Genomic DNA, 15,309 nt, shown 5'->3' with positions numbered 1-15,309 from the left:
CATGGACATAAAAAGCCATGGACGGAGCAATTTAAATCCGCGGACATTACATTTTTTTTAATGACGTATCCTATTTTTTGTCACATCAAATATCCCAAAAAAACATAAGCCATTATAACTGCATCAACAACACAAATAAAATACTAATAGTTAATACTTTGCACACAAATCGGTTTAAAATTTAGTCATGCAAGATGGCTGCCAGGCAATCATACATAATCGCACTAATGCTCTGTCAGGGCTTTTTAGGTCCATGCATGGGATGGAGCCTGAAAAAAAGTCCTGGATAGAGCGATTCGGGAGCAATTTGAAGCCGCAGGGTAAGGGGGAAGATGTATGAAAAATGCCAAAACCTACTTAATTTTTTTAATACATTATCCCATTCCTTGTCACATCAATCATAAGTCATTATAACTGCATTAACAAGACAAAAATAAAATAATTATAGTTCATTATGCACCACTTTGCATACAAATCAGTTCAAAAGTTAGTCATGCAAGATGGCTGCCAACCAATTTCCCCTCACCCTCGATTTGGCTTCAATATTCATACAAAATCGCACTAATGCTATGTCCAGGGTTTTTTATGTTCGCGGATGGACCGGTATCCCATAGATAAGGAACCAAAAATCTATATGGAAAAACACGAACAGACTTTATTGTTTTGACCTATGGTTTTGAGTTTTGACGTTTAGCCGTTTGTTTGGCGCAGTTTAGCGCCAAAGCGAATTGTTCTTTCAGAAATAAGTTTAAATTCCGGATAGTTTTAAAATGACAGAAATAATCAAGTTGATGGGAACTAAATTGGGTTTCAGCGATGAAACCGCTGTTATTGGGTAATTAATACTTGTTAAATTATTTATGCTTATAACCAAAAGTTTCGGGGAAACTAACCGAGAGTTTATTTTTTTTTTTTAGAAAAGCTTGTGAATTTGACCGATTGCTGAAATTGAAAATGTTTGGAGGCAACAACATTAGTGATTCAACTAAGTCTGTTATATGCTTGGATTTGGCAGCTGCTTCCCACGGACTTCAATTTGACATTGTGAGTTATTTCAACTACCAACATTGATGTATCATACTTAGATGAGACATGAAGTGAAAAAATAGGTTTCGCTTTTCTACCTCCAACTGACCTCCAGCTCTCCAATGCTCTAATTAAAACTACCGAATCCGTTCTACGCTCACCGCTTATCGCGTTCTAATAGTGTAAGTTTCAACGAGATATTAGTACTCAGTAGCGCCTTTAATTATAGCTCTATTTCTACCAATAAACATGACTATAAAATCATTGGAAATGATTTGCCCTGCAAAGTTTACATTTTCGGTAAATATTTACCTAACAGTCACACTATAGGTAAAAACTTTGTTTTAACTTAATTACGATAAAAGCAACTATTTACGTCCAAGGAGATGGTAAAAATATGCATTTAAGTTTCATTTACCAATCAATGTTCATAGATAAAAACAAGTTATAGATAATATTATTTTTTATTTGAATAGAAAATAATTTTTTTATACCACCATCAGCTTCTACAACAATAGTTATTGGCAAATAATACATTTTAATAATTATTCTGATATATCGATAGTCGGTTTTTACACGTAATCGCGTCCTGTCACTAGCTTTGCGATGACAGCTTCGCCGGCGAATGCGGGGGTTGACGTCAATAAAAACTTTGAAAAATCATTAAAAAATGTTATCGTATTCTAATTTTGTACTTACATGATGAAATGAGATGGCATTTTTAATAAAACGAGGAAGAACTGTACTCGGCGACAACAGAAACTCGACTAAATGAACGAAATCTTTACGTATTGAAATCATGCTCAGTAGACTGTGATCCACCGATAGTCGGGCGGCCCACATAGCATATCTCCTTATATTCTATTATATTTGCTTAACATTATGTCAATCAAACAAGTCTATTAAAATTAAAATGATACTCCTTTACATTTTAAAATACAAAGCACAAGAAATAACAACTAACACATATATTAAAAATACTAGATCTCAGGGTTAAAAACATATCCAACAAGCAACTACAAATACAACATTTGCACAATAAAAACATCTTATTCTATTTACTAAACTCTACAACAAAATCCCTTTCCCATTCAAAAATCACAACAACATTATAACATTTTGATGAAATCCATATTTTGAACAAATTTGATAATGCTTTCATTTCTAGTTACTGAAGTAGTTGTTTCTCTTTGTTATCTAATTGATACAAGTGTTTTAAAAATAAAATTTGATTATTGACCATGTCCCATGTATCTGTAGGTTTATTTTTTAACTTTAAAATATGTGATATTGGGTTCCAGGAACTGGCAGTTAAATTAGCAGCAATAAAGAAGTCTGCTTATGCAAACACAAAACATAACATCAAGAAAGTGTTGAATATTGAGGAAATTGTTAACATTAACAGTCTCTGTATCCAGTTTGGATGCACTCAGGCTTCGGCTACAGCTAATCAAATACTGGATTGGTTTAAAAAGATTGATATAAAGGTATGTTGTTAAGATTTCAGGTCACTTCAATAAACAAAACACTCTGGTTAAAAATATTTATGTGCGTTTATTTACAATAGAAACAATTTGCGTGATGACTTGCACTCTTTATCTCTACGCAGATAAAGGCTGGCTAGGCCTCCCCTGATAGTTTGAAAGAACTGCCCTGCCCTGCGTATGAAATAGAAGAAGGAAGTTTTAAAGGAGCTCGTTGTATTTATAAAAAAGAGATCAAACCAAAACAATAACAAAAGAACTGACCCTGAAGTAGAACTCTACTTTATCATTACGACGGTCCCGAAGAACAATGTCAGAAGTGCAAATTTGTCTTTTGCATTATAGCTGTTCAAAGTTTTTTTTCTGCATTTTTACTGTTTTTGAGATCAATAAATAAAGTGTTGTTTGATATTTTGCATTAACCTCTATTTAATTAGGGAAATATTTTATCAAAAACAGTAAAAATGCAGAAACGACACTTTAAACAGCTCTACTGCAAAACTACAAATTTGCACATCCGACCTTGTTCTTCGAGACCGGCGATACAAATAATACAAAAACTGCTTTATCATAATATGTTATAACCAGTGAGTAACAAACACGACAGATACAACAGATGTATGGATATTAGCTTAAGATTTACACCATAGAGGGCAATAGTAGTCACCTTTCAAACCTGATGCTTTTTTAACATTCTGAAGTATGCTCAGTTATATAAATCTAATACATTTTTATTGTTCTTACCTATTTCCAGAACTCAGATCTGGCCCATCCTCAATTCGCCTGTATGGCTGTTTTCCAGGCTTGCAGGTACATATATGATTATTATTACTATCAAACATACTACTTTCAGTTATCTGTGATATGCATTATTCCTGCGTGGAATTATTCACGTTCAATGTACTCATATTTCTTCTGAACTTTGTTGTTTTCAAAATTGGAACAGATTTTGTGTGAATACTTCAGACAAACCAAAAAGTACCTACCTACATAATATAATATCTTTAACAGAAATTATTTTAATTCAGAATAATAGAAGAGTATGTATGAATGTGAATGAGGCAAGAAGAGTGTGTCAAGACCGAATTGTTTGACGGTTTCTCCTCTCTGCCTACCCCTGCGGTGAAACGGCGTGATGGTTAGTTAGCCATTTTCATAATTGGAATTATGAATTATTATATCCTGTGAATGTACCTTGACTTATTTGTAAGTCATAATAATATTATTATCTAAGGACAGGTTGTTTCGGAGAATTTGAACAATTCATCAAATTTCAACGTTCATTTTAAGGTTCTTTGAAAGTCCTATTCAGGTTCTGTTATTTTATCATTATATGCTAGTTGCTTGACAGAACTAAAATAAAAACAGAACTTGAAAAAATCTTTCACAGAACTTGAAAATGAACGTTGAAATTTGATGAATTGTTCAAATTCTCTGAAACAACCCGTCCTTAGAAAGCAAACACTTTGTGGCTTGACATTACACAAAATCAAAAAAATGTTCTTTATTTAAAACCACTTTATTTGATTTGTACACGTCGATTGGTTTCGGTTGATCTCATCGTTCATCATGACAGTAAAAATATAAACTAAATTACAGTATAGAGGGAGATTATAAGGTAAACAAAAGAGAAAGGTTATAAGAGAGGGATTGACTAGTAGGCTAGGGGAAGGGTGGGGGTTACCTAGGGAGAAAGGGTACAAATTGACAAAGGGTTGGTTTAAAATTTCGCTTTTTTTTATGTATTACTTAGATTCCTGTATTTTTATTAATCATATTATGTAGTATCAATTAAATGTTCGGCAACTTCTGAAAAATCAGTTAATCAATCACTTAACGTGTTAGTAAAATAATAATAATAATAATTGGATGACTTGTATAGCGCCGTTTTTGTGCAAAATCACCTCAAGGGCGCTTTACTTATTATATATATTTTACTTTATTCTACTATTATTATTATACATTATGCGCAGTTTTACCTATATAGATTGCCGTGCAATCGTTGCGATTACGTTTATAGTACTAAACCCAGTGCAAGAACTGCGAAAAAAGGTCTCTTTTTTGCTCATAAGTGTGAACATGCTCACAAAGAAATAAATTTAATATGTTATTTTATTTTCTATTATTTTAGATTAGAGAACATCAAAGTGTCCAAAAGCAAGTTGATACCGTGCAGTCATCTCAAACCCTCGCAGTGGAACAATCTGGATGCCGAATGGACCAAGATGGTGGATGAATTCAGCAAAGACAGAGCAGACACTAAAAACCAACGGACTAGCAAAAATAATAAAAACGTTGCGCAAATAATTAGCGATAAGTTTGAAGGTAATTTGGGGTCCATAGCTCGTGATGGAAAAAATGTGGCAAGGTGAAATGTTCTGCATGGGTGCACATCTACCTATTAGACCTTACAAACCTTCACATTATCGGTATTCGGAACCTAAATTGTCATTAAGTGTACATGGCTACCCTTGATAGTCGTGTTTGGTGTCCAGATCTGGATAGCCAGGTACTTTCCAACCTTCCTATTCCTCATCTCATTTCCCTCCCCACTACCCTCAGCCTTATAACATACCCTGACTGGGTTGCCATAGCCTCACTATCTCCAGACGTTTCGGAGTAGTTGTGACTCACATAAAAAAACTGATGTGTCCACATTGCGGTTTCTCTCCTTTTTTCCTCTTCTCTTATATCTTCTACTATCATCCATCTCTATATTGAATCACATTTGTATTATGTATCTTTTAATTGAGATTTTATAATTAGATTGGTCCCTCTCACATATGAACAATCTAAAGGGTCCGCCAAATAACTTTTTTTTTTTTGAAAATGCTATAAAAACATCGAGTATAGCTTCGGCTGTGTGGCACGTAGCGCCGTCCTGTTGAAACCAAATACTGCCAATATCCTCCTCCTCAATTTTTGTGAACAAAAATTCGTTCAATTGTTGAGAACGACGGTGAATTGATGTTGATGGCGCTTCACGCACACTTTCTGCCACACCAGCAATATTCTCGGGTGTACGCACTGTTTTTGGCTTTTCATGCTTTGGTTTATCGATGAGGATGCCAGTTTCTTTCACTTTTCTCACAAGATAACGAACATACGGAGCCGACGGTGCTTCTCTTCTTCCAAAATCCGTACGCAATTTTCGCACACATTCTGCAACATTACCATGATTTTCAAAGTAATGTCGCAATATTTCCCAGCGTTGTTCAAGCGTATACACAACCATATTCGTTCAGCGGAAGGATAACACTAACTATCTGTCAAATCAGACATGAGGTAAGTGTTACCATTCACGAAATAAGCACTAGTTGAAAAAAAAAACGTTAGATGGCAAACCCTTTATAAAAGCCATCATAAAAAACGTGCACAAAAGTGTCGCCAACATCATTCACCCATACTATTACGGTGCGCCCCGTTGTTCCTACCTAGACATCAGACGCATAACTTTCACTGGCTCCACCGCTTTGATAGTCCGTGCTGTTATCATATCTTCCTTTTTTTTCTATTATCTATTAACCTAATATGTATAATAAATGAAGTACGTATTTTTCAGAAAAATCAAAACTGGACTTTGTTGATGCTAAAAGTACAGAAGATGAAGCAGAAGATTACGATGTTTGGAAGAAGAGGATCCTGGAGCAGGCCTACGAGGAGATAGAAATGGAAAACAAGAAAGTCAATATCAATTCTTTCTCTCCCAAAGACCTGAAACTCGGCACTTCCCCCGCACGTGTGGATAGAGAGAAGGGAATACGATTAGTTTTTAAATGAAACTGAGTATAGTATCAGGAATATGTAGTACCAACATAAGAAAATATCATCTACATCAATTATTGTAAATGGCTGTCATCCCATATACATCGAAAGCGAATTTTCATTTTACAAAATTTAAAATTTAAACATCAAAATTATAAATTTCCCAAATGCAGATAGTTGCCTTTTATAGTAATTAAGGTGAATCAAAAAGTTTTATTTAAAAAAAATCTTATTTAGCATGGCCAGCTATACCGAATAACCCAATAGGAACTCCAGTGAAAAATATTATGACATTACTTTTAAAAATATCATATAGATGAACAAATATTGCCAATTCTGATAAATTTTATTATATATAGGTAGGTATGTAGGATTAATAAATTGTTATTATGAATAAAATGCAACCACATCAAATTTAAAAGCTGTGCCTATCCTATGAAAAACACAGTGCTGTGTGACTGGTAACATGTTAAAATTGTCACCATGTTTTGTTGGCATCTTATTGAGTATTCGCGAGAATATTCCTTCTGGTTTTGTTGGCATCACTGCATTGGCATCTAATTGAGTATTCGCGAGAAGATTCCTTCTGGTTTTGTTGGCATCACTGCATTGGCATCTTATTGAGTATTTGCGAGATGATTCCTTCTAGTTTTGAATTTTTAAAAATATATGTAGGTATCTTTTGTAGTTTTGTTAAAATTATAACATATTTTGAGCGACTTTAAGCTCTATAATAATTGTTGTATATAATAATTATTATCTTCTTGATCGCCAGATTTTGAGCTGATTCTATTTTCATAACAACTTACTTGTTTTTTGCAAAAATTATTATTTTTTTAAATTGTACTGTCTTACCAGATAATGTGTTTATATATTTATAAAAATAACATATAATCTACCATAAGTAATTTCCCCAGAATAGCTAGTTGTTCTAGAGCAGGCATGGGCAACCTTTCCTAGGTCTGGGGCCAAATTATTATTCTGTCTCCGAACCAAGGGCCGGACCAAATTATTAAATATAATAAAGTAATATTAAAATAAATAAAACACATTGCTATTTCTTATGTATTTTTTTATTTATATAATGAACGACATAATATTAATATTATATACTCATTACAAAATTTTGTGTGAAGTTAACTATCAATATTGGCGTTGGTATTGCTTAAGGATAATCGCATTGAATTTTCGAGTTTTTCATCTGTTATCCTTGTTCAAATTTTTAATTTAGTGTGTTACATCTAGGAAACATTTACATTTCTATATTTTTCTGGGAAATGCGTGTAAATTTGTATACAGGGTGTCCGGAAACTCGTAGTACAAGCGGGAAACTGGTGAATCTACATCACATTTGGAGTCGATTTTGTAGTATTTTTTTTTTTTTATTTGAGCTTTCGTTATCGAGTAAATCGAGTTTGAAGTTGATTTTTTTTTTTTTTTTTTTTTTTTTTTTTTTAATCAAATTCTTATAAATTATTACTGAAGATCAAAGTACCCAACTAATTAAAACTATTTGAAAGTAAAACAAATGAAGAAACTCGGATTTGAAGCATTATTTTGAAATCACCCTTCATTTAACCCGGTGTAATCATAAAATGTTTCTGCTCTGCAGAGTTAAAACATCTGTTATTCAACCCTAAACACCAGAAAAAACTTTAACCCTAAAATAGCCGAAAAAAATTTTTTTTTTGTTTTTTTTTTTTTTTTTGAAAATGCTCAAATCAAAAAACTTTATGTTTTTTTGGGTTCCCCATGTGGTGTAGATTCTCCAGTTTCCCGCTTGTACTACGAGTTTCCGGACACCGTGTATTTTTCTTCCACCAAATATAATTTATATAAATCTGTCAAAGCAATGTTGTTAAATTATGATTTTAGCACTGAAGCTCAATAAGTTTCATCTGTAAATTTGCTGGCATATTACAGCGCCCTTGCACAAAAACGGCGCTATACAAGTCATCCGATTATTATTATTATTATTATTTACATCAGGATCCTCCCAGTGCCGGGATTTGACCTACGTTTCAATATGTATTTTAGTGTGGCAAGCTGCTAATCCTACGGCCGGCTTGGATCCCGCAAGTGGTGCTTTCGCCCCTTTCCTTGCTAGTCCATCAGCCAGCTCATTGCCCTCAATTCCTTTATGTCCTAGTACCCAGATCAGGGTTATTTTATTGATGGTAGCAAGTTCTTCAAGAATGTCATCACCAGTCTGGAGTCGCATCGGTTACTTTCCAGTGCCATTAGGGCTACCTGGCAGTGGCGAAATTATACTATCGGGGGCCCGTGGAAAATTCATTGGATGGGGCCCCCCCAGTAAAAATCACAGTCACGTTGTAATTGATTTTTTATAAATAAATTTAACACGTTGAACGCCATTGTTGAAATGAAGAAAAATTACCATTTTAAATTTAAAAAAAAAAATACTCTGATGGCATCGGCGACCATCAAAATGTATTCCTTTTTTTTTACCTAAATTTTCCATGAAAATCAAGAAAATTAATTGCGGTCACCGGTGACTGTCATGGCGCTATGGCAGAAAAATGACGATTTTCGTTATGAGGTCACCGGTGACCTACATGGCGTTCAACGTGTTAAGAAGTTACCCAACAGTATTACTAATATTGTGTGCATTTTTATTTTTCAAAAGCATAGGTATTGCATATGTAAGTATAATGAAAAAACAATTTAGACTTTACAAGATATTTATTAATAAAATTCTTTTCTCCAAGCTTTCTGTTCTGCAAAAGTATCAATAACATCCTCAAAGTTTAAAGATCGGGCCAATGAATTTTAATACTTTGATTTAGTTATTGTACTATGAATGTAAAATAAAATTATTTTATCTCACATTGTAATCATAACCTCAAAATCGGAATAGAACTTTCAGAACATGGAAAAATTTAATCGATTGCAGCAATGGTTCAATTTGCACACTTTAGTATGCCGAAAAAAAATAGTGATAAGTTGCTTACATTTTTGTGTACTTCAATTAAAAGAAGTTAAATGTGAGAATAAAATATGTCTCGAATTTGGCGTACAAAATTCAGTACTGAGTATTTATCAAATGATAAAATTCATATAATTAACATTAAAAAGAAGAGAGTAATTTTGCAGTGGTTGTGAGAATTATGCAGATATTCTTGATGATCAAAGTCACCCCATGGTACTGTACCAGTATTTAAGTTAGAAGGTCAATATTGATTTTTTTAATCAAATAGGCTGGAGTTCCTTATTTATTATTTTTTTTAAAGAATGACAAACATTCCCGAGTTACGAATAACCTGTCAATATTTTAAAATCTCCTACTACCACTACAGGAAGCGGAAAATGTTGCTTGTGTTGTGACGAAGGACTTAGCCAGCCGAGGAATTGAACACACTACGCCTGGGTGGAACCCAAACGCAATGTCAACTCAGCCACCGACCGCTCGAATTTATTACAAATGGTGTGATGATTTTCTTTAGGAATTATTTTCAAACCATCTATGCTTAGGACCAGTTGTTCGACCAACCATCAAATGTCGCATATTGATGATCAGCGCAGTTTTTTTTCTTTTCTTCCTTTTTACAGTCCCCATTTCTTTCAACCTTTCTTGGTCCAACAGGGATTTGTAGAGTTATTTGATTTTCTACACATCTGCCCTGATGATGAATCTGTAAGACTCTCCAAAATGTTTGGTCTCTATGTGGGACAAAGCGTAATATGGATATATACATGATTATTAATATCCCGAAACTTAAAACATAAAAATATTTTGATTCACATTGCCACCATAGCCTCAGGGAACATTGAATTTGTGAAAAATAAAAAAAAGTATTTTAAAACGCATAGAATGCAACAATTATGCTTTGTTTTCAAATATTTTGAAAATAAAAACTTACTATGAACCTACCTACTTCATTCATTTTATTCAATTCTCATCCACGTCTATTGCTCTGTTACCCGTCTTATTATCTAAATCAGAGGTTCCCAAAGTGGTCTATATGGACCCTCAGGGGTCGATATCGGCATGCTGGGGGTCTATGTAAGCGAGAAAAAAATTTGGGGGTTCACGAGATTCAAATGGGGGTACATACGAGCGGACCCCCATTTACCTCAAGTCAACATTTAGGAGTTCCGTAAATGACACAATAGACCTAACACAAATATATTTAATAGACTGAGAAATTACTTATTTGATATTTGTATTTTTATATTTTGTAAAGTTGTTAATTGAGGTATATAAATAGAGTCTACGTTCCTTTTCCCGTCAGAATTAATATATTCAAGCTAAACATTGCACATTGGAAGCTGCGAATTTTCCTAGTTCCCCAACTTGTTTTTGTAAAACGTCCAGGGTAATAATGACGTTCAACATTTAAATGCACTTCACACAGTCTTCAAAACTAAGTTTGAGGACATTTTGACTATGGAAATGCAACGTTGAAGAATCGGATATCATGTGACAAGAAGAACTGACCGGAATAAGCACTGACAAAGAACTTAAGGGACAGTTCTGTAGGGCCAGCTACAGAAAGAAATTCCCGTTGCTTATCCTGCTTCATTTTCATTTGGTGTAATACCTCACAAGGGTGCCCCTGTCTGCACAATGTAAAGACAGGGCAACTATACCGCCACCCGGTTGTTGGGCAGGCAAGGGAAGGGAATATTTTTACTAAAAAAATAAGTGATTATCACATGGGACGTTAATGGTTTTAGGAAAATTCAATATTCGGCAGGCAGGGGGTCTACAGAAAAAAAATATTTGGCAAGTGGTCTACGGGGCAAAAAATTTTGGGAACCTCTGATCTAAATGAACAATTATTATTGTAATAAAATGAAAATAATAATATTTGTTTAGGATACCCGTTTCACAAAATCAGAACAATTCATCAAATTTCAAGTCAGATATTGAATATTGTCTTCAAAATTTGATGAATTGATAAAAGTCTCTAAAACAACCTGTCATAATCACTGTTTTAATCATAGACATATGAATATTAGTAGACCTGCCCTAAGTGATTAAAAGCGTATTATCCCCACTCCCCATACCGGTTCCATTGAGCCGGCTGGGCTCGCGTACGGCCTCAAGTGATATTTGAAAACGTGACGTCATCATTCTTGTGCGAACTATGGTCGAGGCATCATCGGTTCATTTTACGAAATAACACGGCAAAATGTTTACTTGTACTATGAAAACTGGTAAAAATAGATGCGAAAAAAGAGAATAAACCCAATTGTCGTATTACATTCCATATATAAGCATTATTTTATTTTATTTTAAGCATATTCACATCGTATAATATGAATCAGTTGTTACTATCACATCGAGAAACGTCTGGACGCGAAACACAAAGCTGGTTGGTTGCTGAGAAGTAAATTATGAACATTTATAAAAGTGTCTTAACTAAATACTCTGAACTAACTACGACTCTGAATATAGAAGCTGCCTTACTTTGCCGAATTTGGACTTCGCAAATTTGTTCATAACGTGGCGAGTAATTTGCGCTCCCATGTAAAAATGTCTATTCATTCAAAGCAGATTTTACTTTTAAGAAGTAAATGGTGATATTATAATGCGAGATGCCTATTTACTGTCAGATTGATTTATTGACGAATCACAGTCATCTTCACTCCCTTCGTTCTTCAACAGTTGATTTTACCCCTCGCCTTTATCTTCTCGTCTATTAATTCCTATGTCTGTGGTTTTAATCCATTGGATTCAAACCAAGGTAAAGAGAGACCTGTTTCAAGTACATAACCATGACTCTGGACATTCTGGACAATGACACTCCATTCAAAATGGCGTTGAATATGCAAAAAATGTAATGTGGCTCTTGAGATTCCTGAGTACTTTGAGGCTATCACACAAAATTATATTTTTTGTTCCAAGTGTTTATTATGTAAAAAAAAATAATTATGCTCATAAATAAGATTCATCAATGTAATTTTTGTCATTCTAAAGAAAAATGAAAAAATAAATAATTATATCCACTGTGACTGTATGAGACAAGTGAAGCCTGCACAAATGTTATAAATTCTACAGGACATTGGCACACATGCACATCTTGATCCCAAAGTTGTTTTGTTCAAATCGAGCCCAGCAGTGATGGCATGTCTAGGTAAATTTCCCTAGATCTAGGGGAGAAAAAAAGTATTTAGGTAAAAGCACAAAATCTAGTCATATTTTGAATTGTTGACTACATGATATACGATTGAACCACCCCAGCCAGGAGCACTCCTGTCCCGGTGAGACTGGTACACTGGGGGGCACTCTTTTGTTAGGATTTGGAATGCGTCCTCGGAGGATTGGAAGGAGGGTGGAATTTAATCGACCGGTATACATTAGAGGAGAGGCGTATTTATCGTACCCGGTAAAAGTACCGGGTATATTTACGCCGTACTTTGTACTTCTTAAATCTTCAAAATACCTGGTTCCTAAGTATTTGTAAATATCACAGGCCTTAAAGTACTTCGTACTTTAAAATACTACTGACTTCTCACTCTGGTCTGTTAGAAAGTTTTATGGGGAAAAGGGACAAAGAAGTATTTTTGGCCATTGTATTTCTTTAGTGGAGTGGAATGGATGTGTTCTGACATTGCGGATTTACTCTTCACTCTTCGCAAGGGGGAAAGAGATAGGTATATTTTTTTGGTTGATGTGATGCATCGCACTGTAAAATACCACCTTTTTGCTCTGTCCTATTTGAAACGTATACGAGCAAAAAGGACAGTAATGAGTATTCAACCTACGGTAGTACGCGTAATTTACAATGAAGTTTCAGTTCAATCGCATTATCTGTTGAATTCGTATAGCTCGCTACAGACCGTTTCTAAAATTTACTTTATTATTTTTTTTATATAAAATATCTGCGAGAAAAACTAGTCCTATGTTCCCCAATTATGCAATACCATACATTTATATGCAATATAAATTTTGAATAGATGTATTTACTTAAAATTACTCCAAAAGTTGTGCCTATCACCTACTTCTATATATTAGATTATGTAACCTATCTTACACTATGAAAGTAAAATTTAAAAAAAAATCATGCCAACATTATTAATTTTGAACACCCTCTAAGTATTATTATTTAAATCCTGCTTGTAATTCCCCTCTCTACCCCTCAACTTCCCTGCGCAGTGCTCAACATGCCTCACGTCCCCGTCAATCCCCGTCCCCAGTCCCCAGATACTCAAAGTAGGTATAAAATACTTAAATAATAATTTGTACCAGGTATTTTTTTGTACCAGCACTCACTGTACCCAGTAACGAAAAGTACTCCCAGGACCCACCTCTAGTATACATGGCAACTTAAAAAGCCAATATTGGAATTTAGGATGGGAAGGAATAAAGGAATTGATGGAGCATTATTGTTTCTTCTTTATGACTTCCTTCTTCTTGCCTCTTCATACATTTACTTGCCTCTTTTTGGCCTTTCCTGGTTCATCTTGTTTATTCTTATCTTTTCTTGTTTCTCATTATTTCTTTCAGTTTATCTTAGCTCCTTTTACCTCTTCTTGACTCCCCTTGGCTCTTCTTACATATATTTGCTTCTTCTTGGCTAGTCTTATCTCTTATTGCATACTCTTATGTCTTGCCTATTATTACTTACCTTACATCATACTTATTTTTGTCTCTTCTCGACTCTTCTTGCATCTTCTGGCACCTTCTCGCACCTTATTGGCTAGTCTTGGCTCTTCTCTCGCATCTTCTCGCCCCTTCTTAGTTAGTTTGGTCTCTTCTTACCGCCGCTTCTCGTCTCTTCTGGTCTCTTCTTAGCTCTTCATGCCACTTACTGCATCTTTTCGACCCTTTTAGGTACGTCTTGTCTCTTCTAGTCTCTTCTTGTCCCTTCTAGCCTATTCTTGAATTCTCTTGCACCTTCTGGTCCCTTTAATCCCGAACTAATGACACTTCTTGATATTTGAGGGGCCGTGCATACAATCTCCAGCTGCATTGAGAGTCTTTATTCGTTAGCTTCACTTTACAAATTGTATCGGTTTAAAATATTATGACAATTGAAAATTCCGGAAATACGATAAAAGTTAGGCACATTTCGCGACCTGAGAAGGTAAGCACTACATAAAACACGTATGTTGAACACTTTTCAGCAATCTCTTAACAAGGGAAACTTTCTAAAAGGATTAAACAGGAGCGGTTAAATCACGTCCAAATCTGGGGAAATGTTCGAACATTCTCAGGAATTTTATGTCCAATTCAGTACTTGTTTACCTCTTGAACTCATTCTGAAATCTAGATAAATTTTAATCCGAAATTAAAGGAAAAAAAAACACTGCACCCTTTAGCTTGAGCCGGGCATGGACGGTAAAAGCTTTATAGAAGCAGTGGGAAGATACGAAGATGGTCAACAAAACAAGGTATTACTTTTCCTGAATGCTGTCGGATGAGAAATTAATGATTGTACTAGTCACTTCTCCATTTATTGGGTCAAATTATACATTCCTTAAATGTATTTTTAGGCTGTTTCAGGTATATATATATAAATGTATGTATGTAAATGTGTGTATATATAAACATATATATGTGTGTGTGTGTGTTTGTTTCTTGAATAGACTACTCAGGTTTTAACACAATTACAGTGGCAAAATGTAATTTCATACTTTACTATTCAATATTCTCATCACATAAGCAATTAAAATATCTTTTTACTACAAATATTCTTCACTAGCAACAACATTTGTAGTTATATTTTCATTCAAGGTTTACTTGCACCATTCGATACATTTATCAAAACTAATACTGAATAAAAAATTGTACATTAAAAACTATAGGTATGTTTATTAAAAAATATTATTTATTAATTATTAGTTAAAATTAATTGTGTAATTATTATTTTTATTAATTATTTATTTAAATTAATTAATTAATTTTTTACTATGTGAAACTTATTTACAGAAATGCTAATGTTTTGATCTCATTTTCATCTCATTATATTTATTGCAATCATCTCTTTCCAGCATGATTAGTTCTTGTTCTTGCGTACTTAAATAATTATGTTTTTACATTGTATTAAAAAAGGACAGCAAATAC

The 15,309-nt window shown here is 34.1% G+C and overlaps 1 protein-coding gene across 2 annotated transcripts; it reads left to right on the top strand.

Moving 5' to 3' along the window:
* The first annotated feature begins 696 nt into the window (after window positions 1-696).
* Orc6 (Origin recognition complex subunit 6) lies at window positions 697-7,317 on the top strand. 2 transcript variants are annotated; one of them, XM_089637740.1, is made up of 6 exons: window positions 697-835; window positions 918-1,044; window positions 2,328-2,513; window positions 3,265-3,320; window positions 4,642-4,835; window positions 6,073-7,317. In XM_089637740.1, the coding sequence occupies exons 1-6, from the start codon at window positions 771-773 to the stop codon at window positions 6,288-6,290; spliced, it is 846 nt and encodes a 281-aa protein (XP_089493866.1). In that variant the 5' UTR covers window positions 697-770; the 3' UTR covers window positions 6,291-7,317. The 2 variants fall into 2 exon arrangements, with proteins under 2 accessions (XP_089493866.1, XP_089493867.1); XM_089637741.1 differs by lacking the exon at window positions 2,328-2,513.
* Window positions 7,318-15,309: the final 7,992 nt, after the last annotated feature.

This window comes from Hesperophylax consimilis, chromosome 12 (assembly GCF_061612785.1).
Source record: "Hesperophylax consimilis isolate HC1 chromosome 12, BYU_Hcon_1.0, whole genome shotgun sequence".
Taxonomy (NCBI): domain Eukaryota; kingdom Metazoa; phylum Arthropoda; class Insecta; order Trichoptera; family Limnephilidae; genus Hesperophylax; species Hesperophylax consimilis.
Note: the sequence above shows the minus strand (reverse complement) of the source record. Positions and strands in the feature narration are given on the sequence as shown.

Coding starts and splice junctions, on each gene's coding strand:
- Orc6 (XM_089637740.1), top strand. CDS start 771: ATGACAGAAATAATCAAGTTGATGGGAACTAAATTGGGTTTCAGCGAT. Junction 836..917: donor GATGAAACCGCTGTTATTGG/GTAATTAATACT, acceptor TTTTTTTTTTAG/AAAAGCTTGTGAATTTGACC. Junction 2,514..3,264: donor TTAAAAAGATTGATATAAAG/GTATGTTGTTAA, acceptor ACCTATTTCCAG/AACTCAGATCTGGCCCATCC.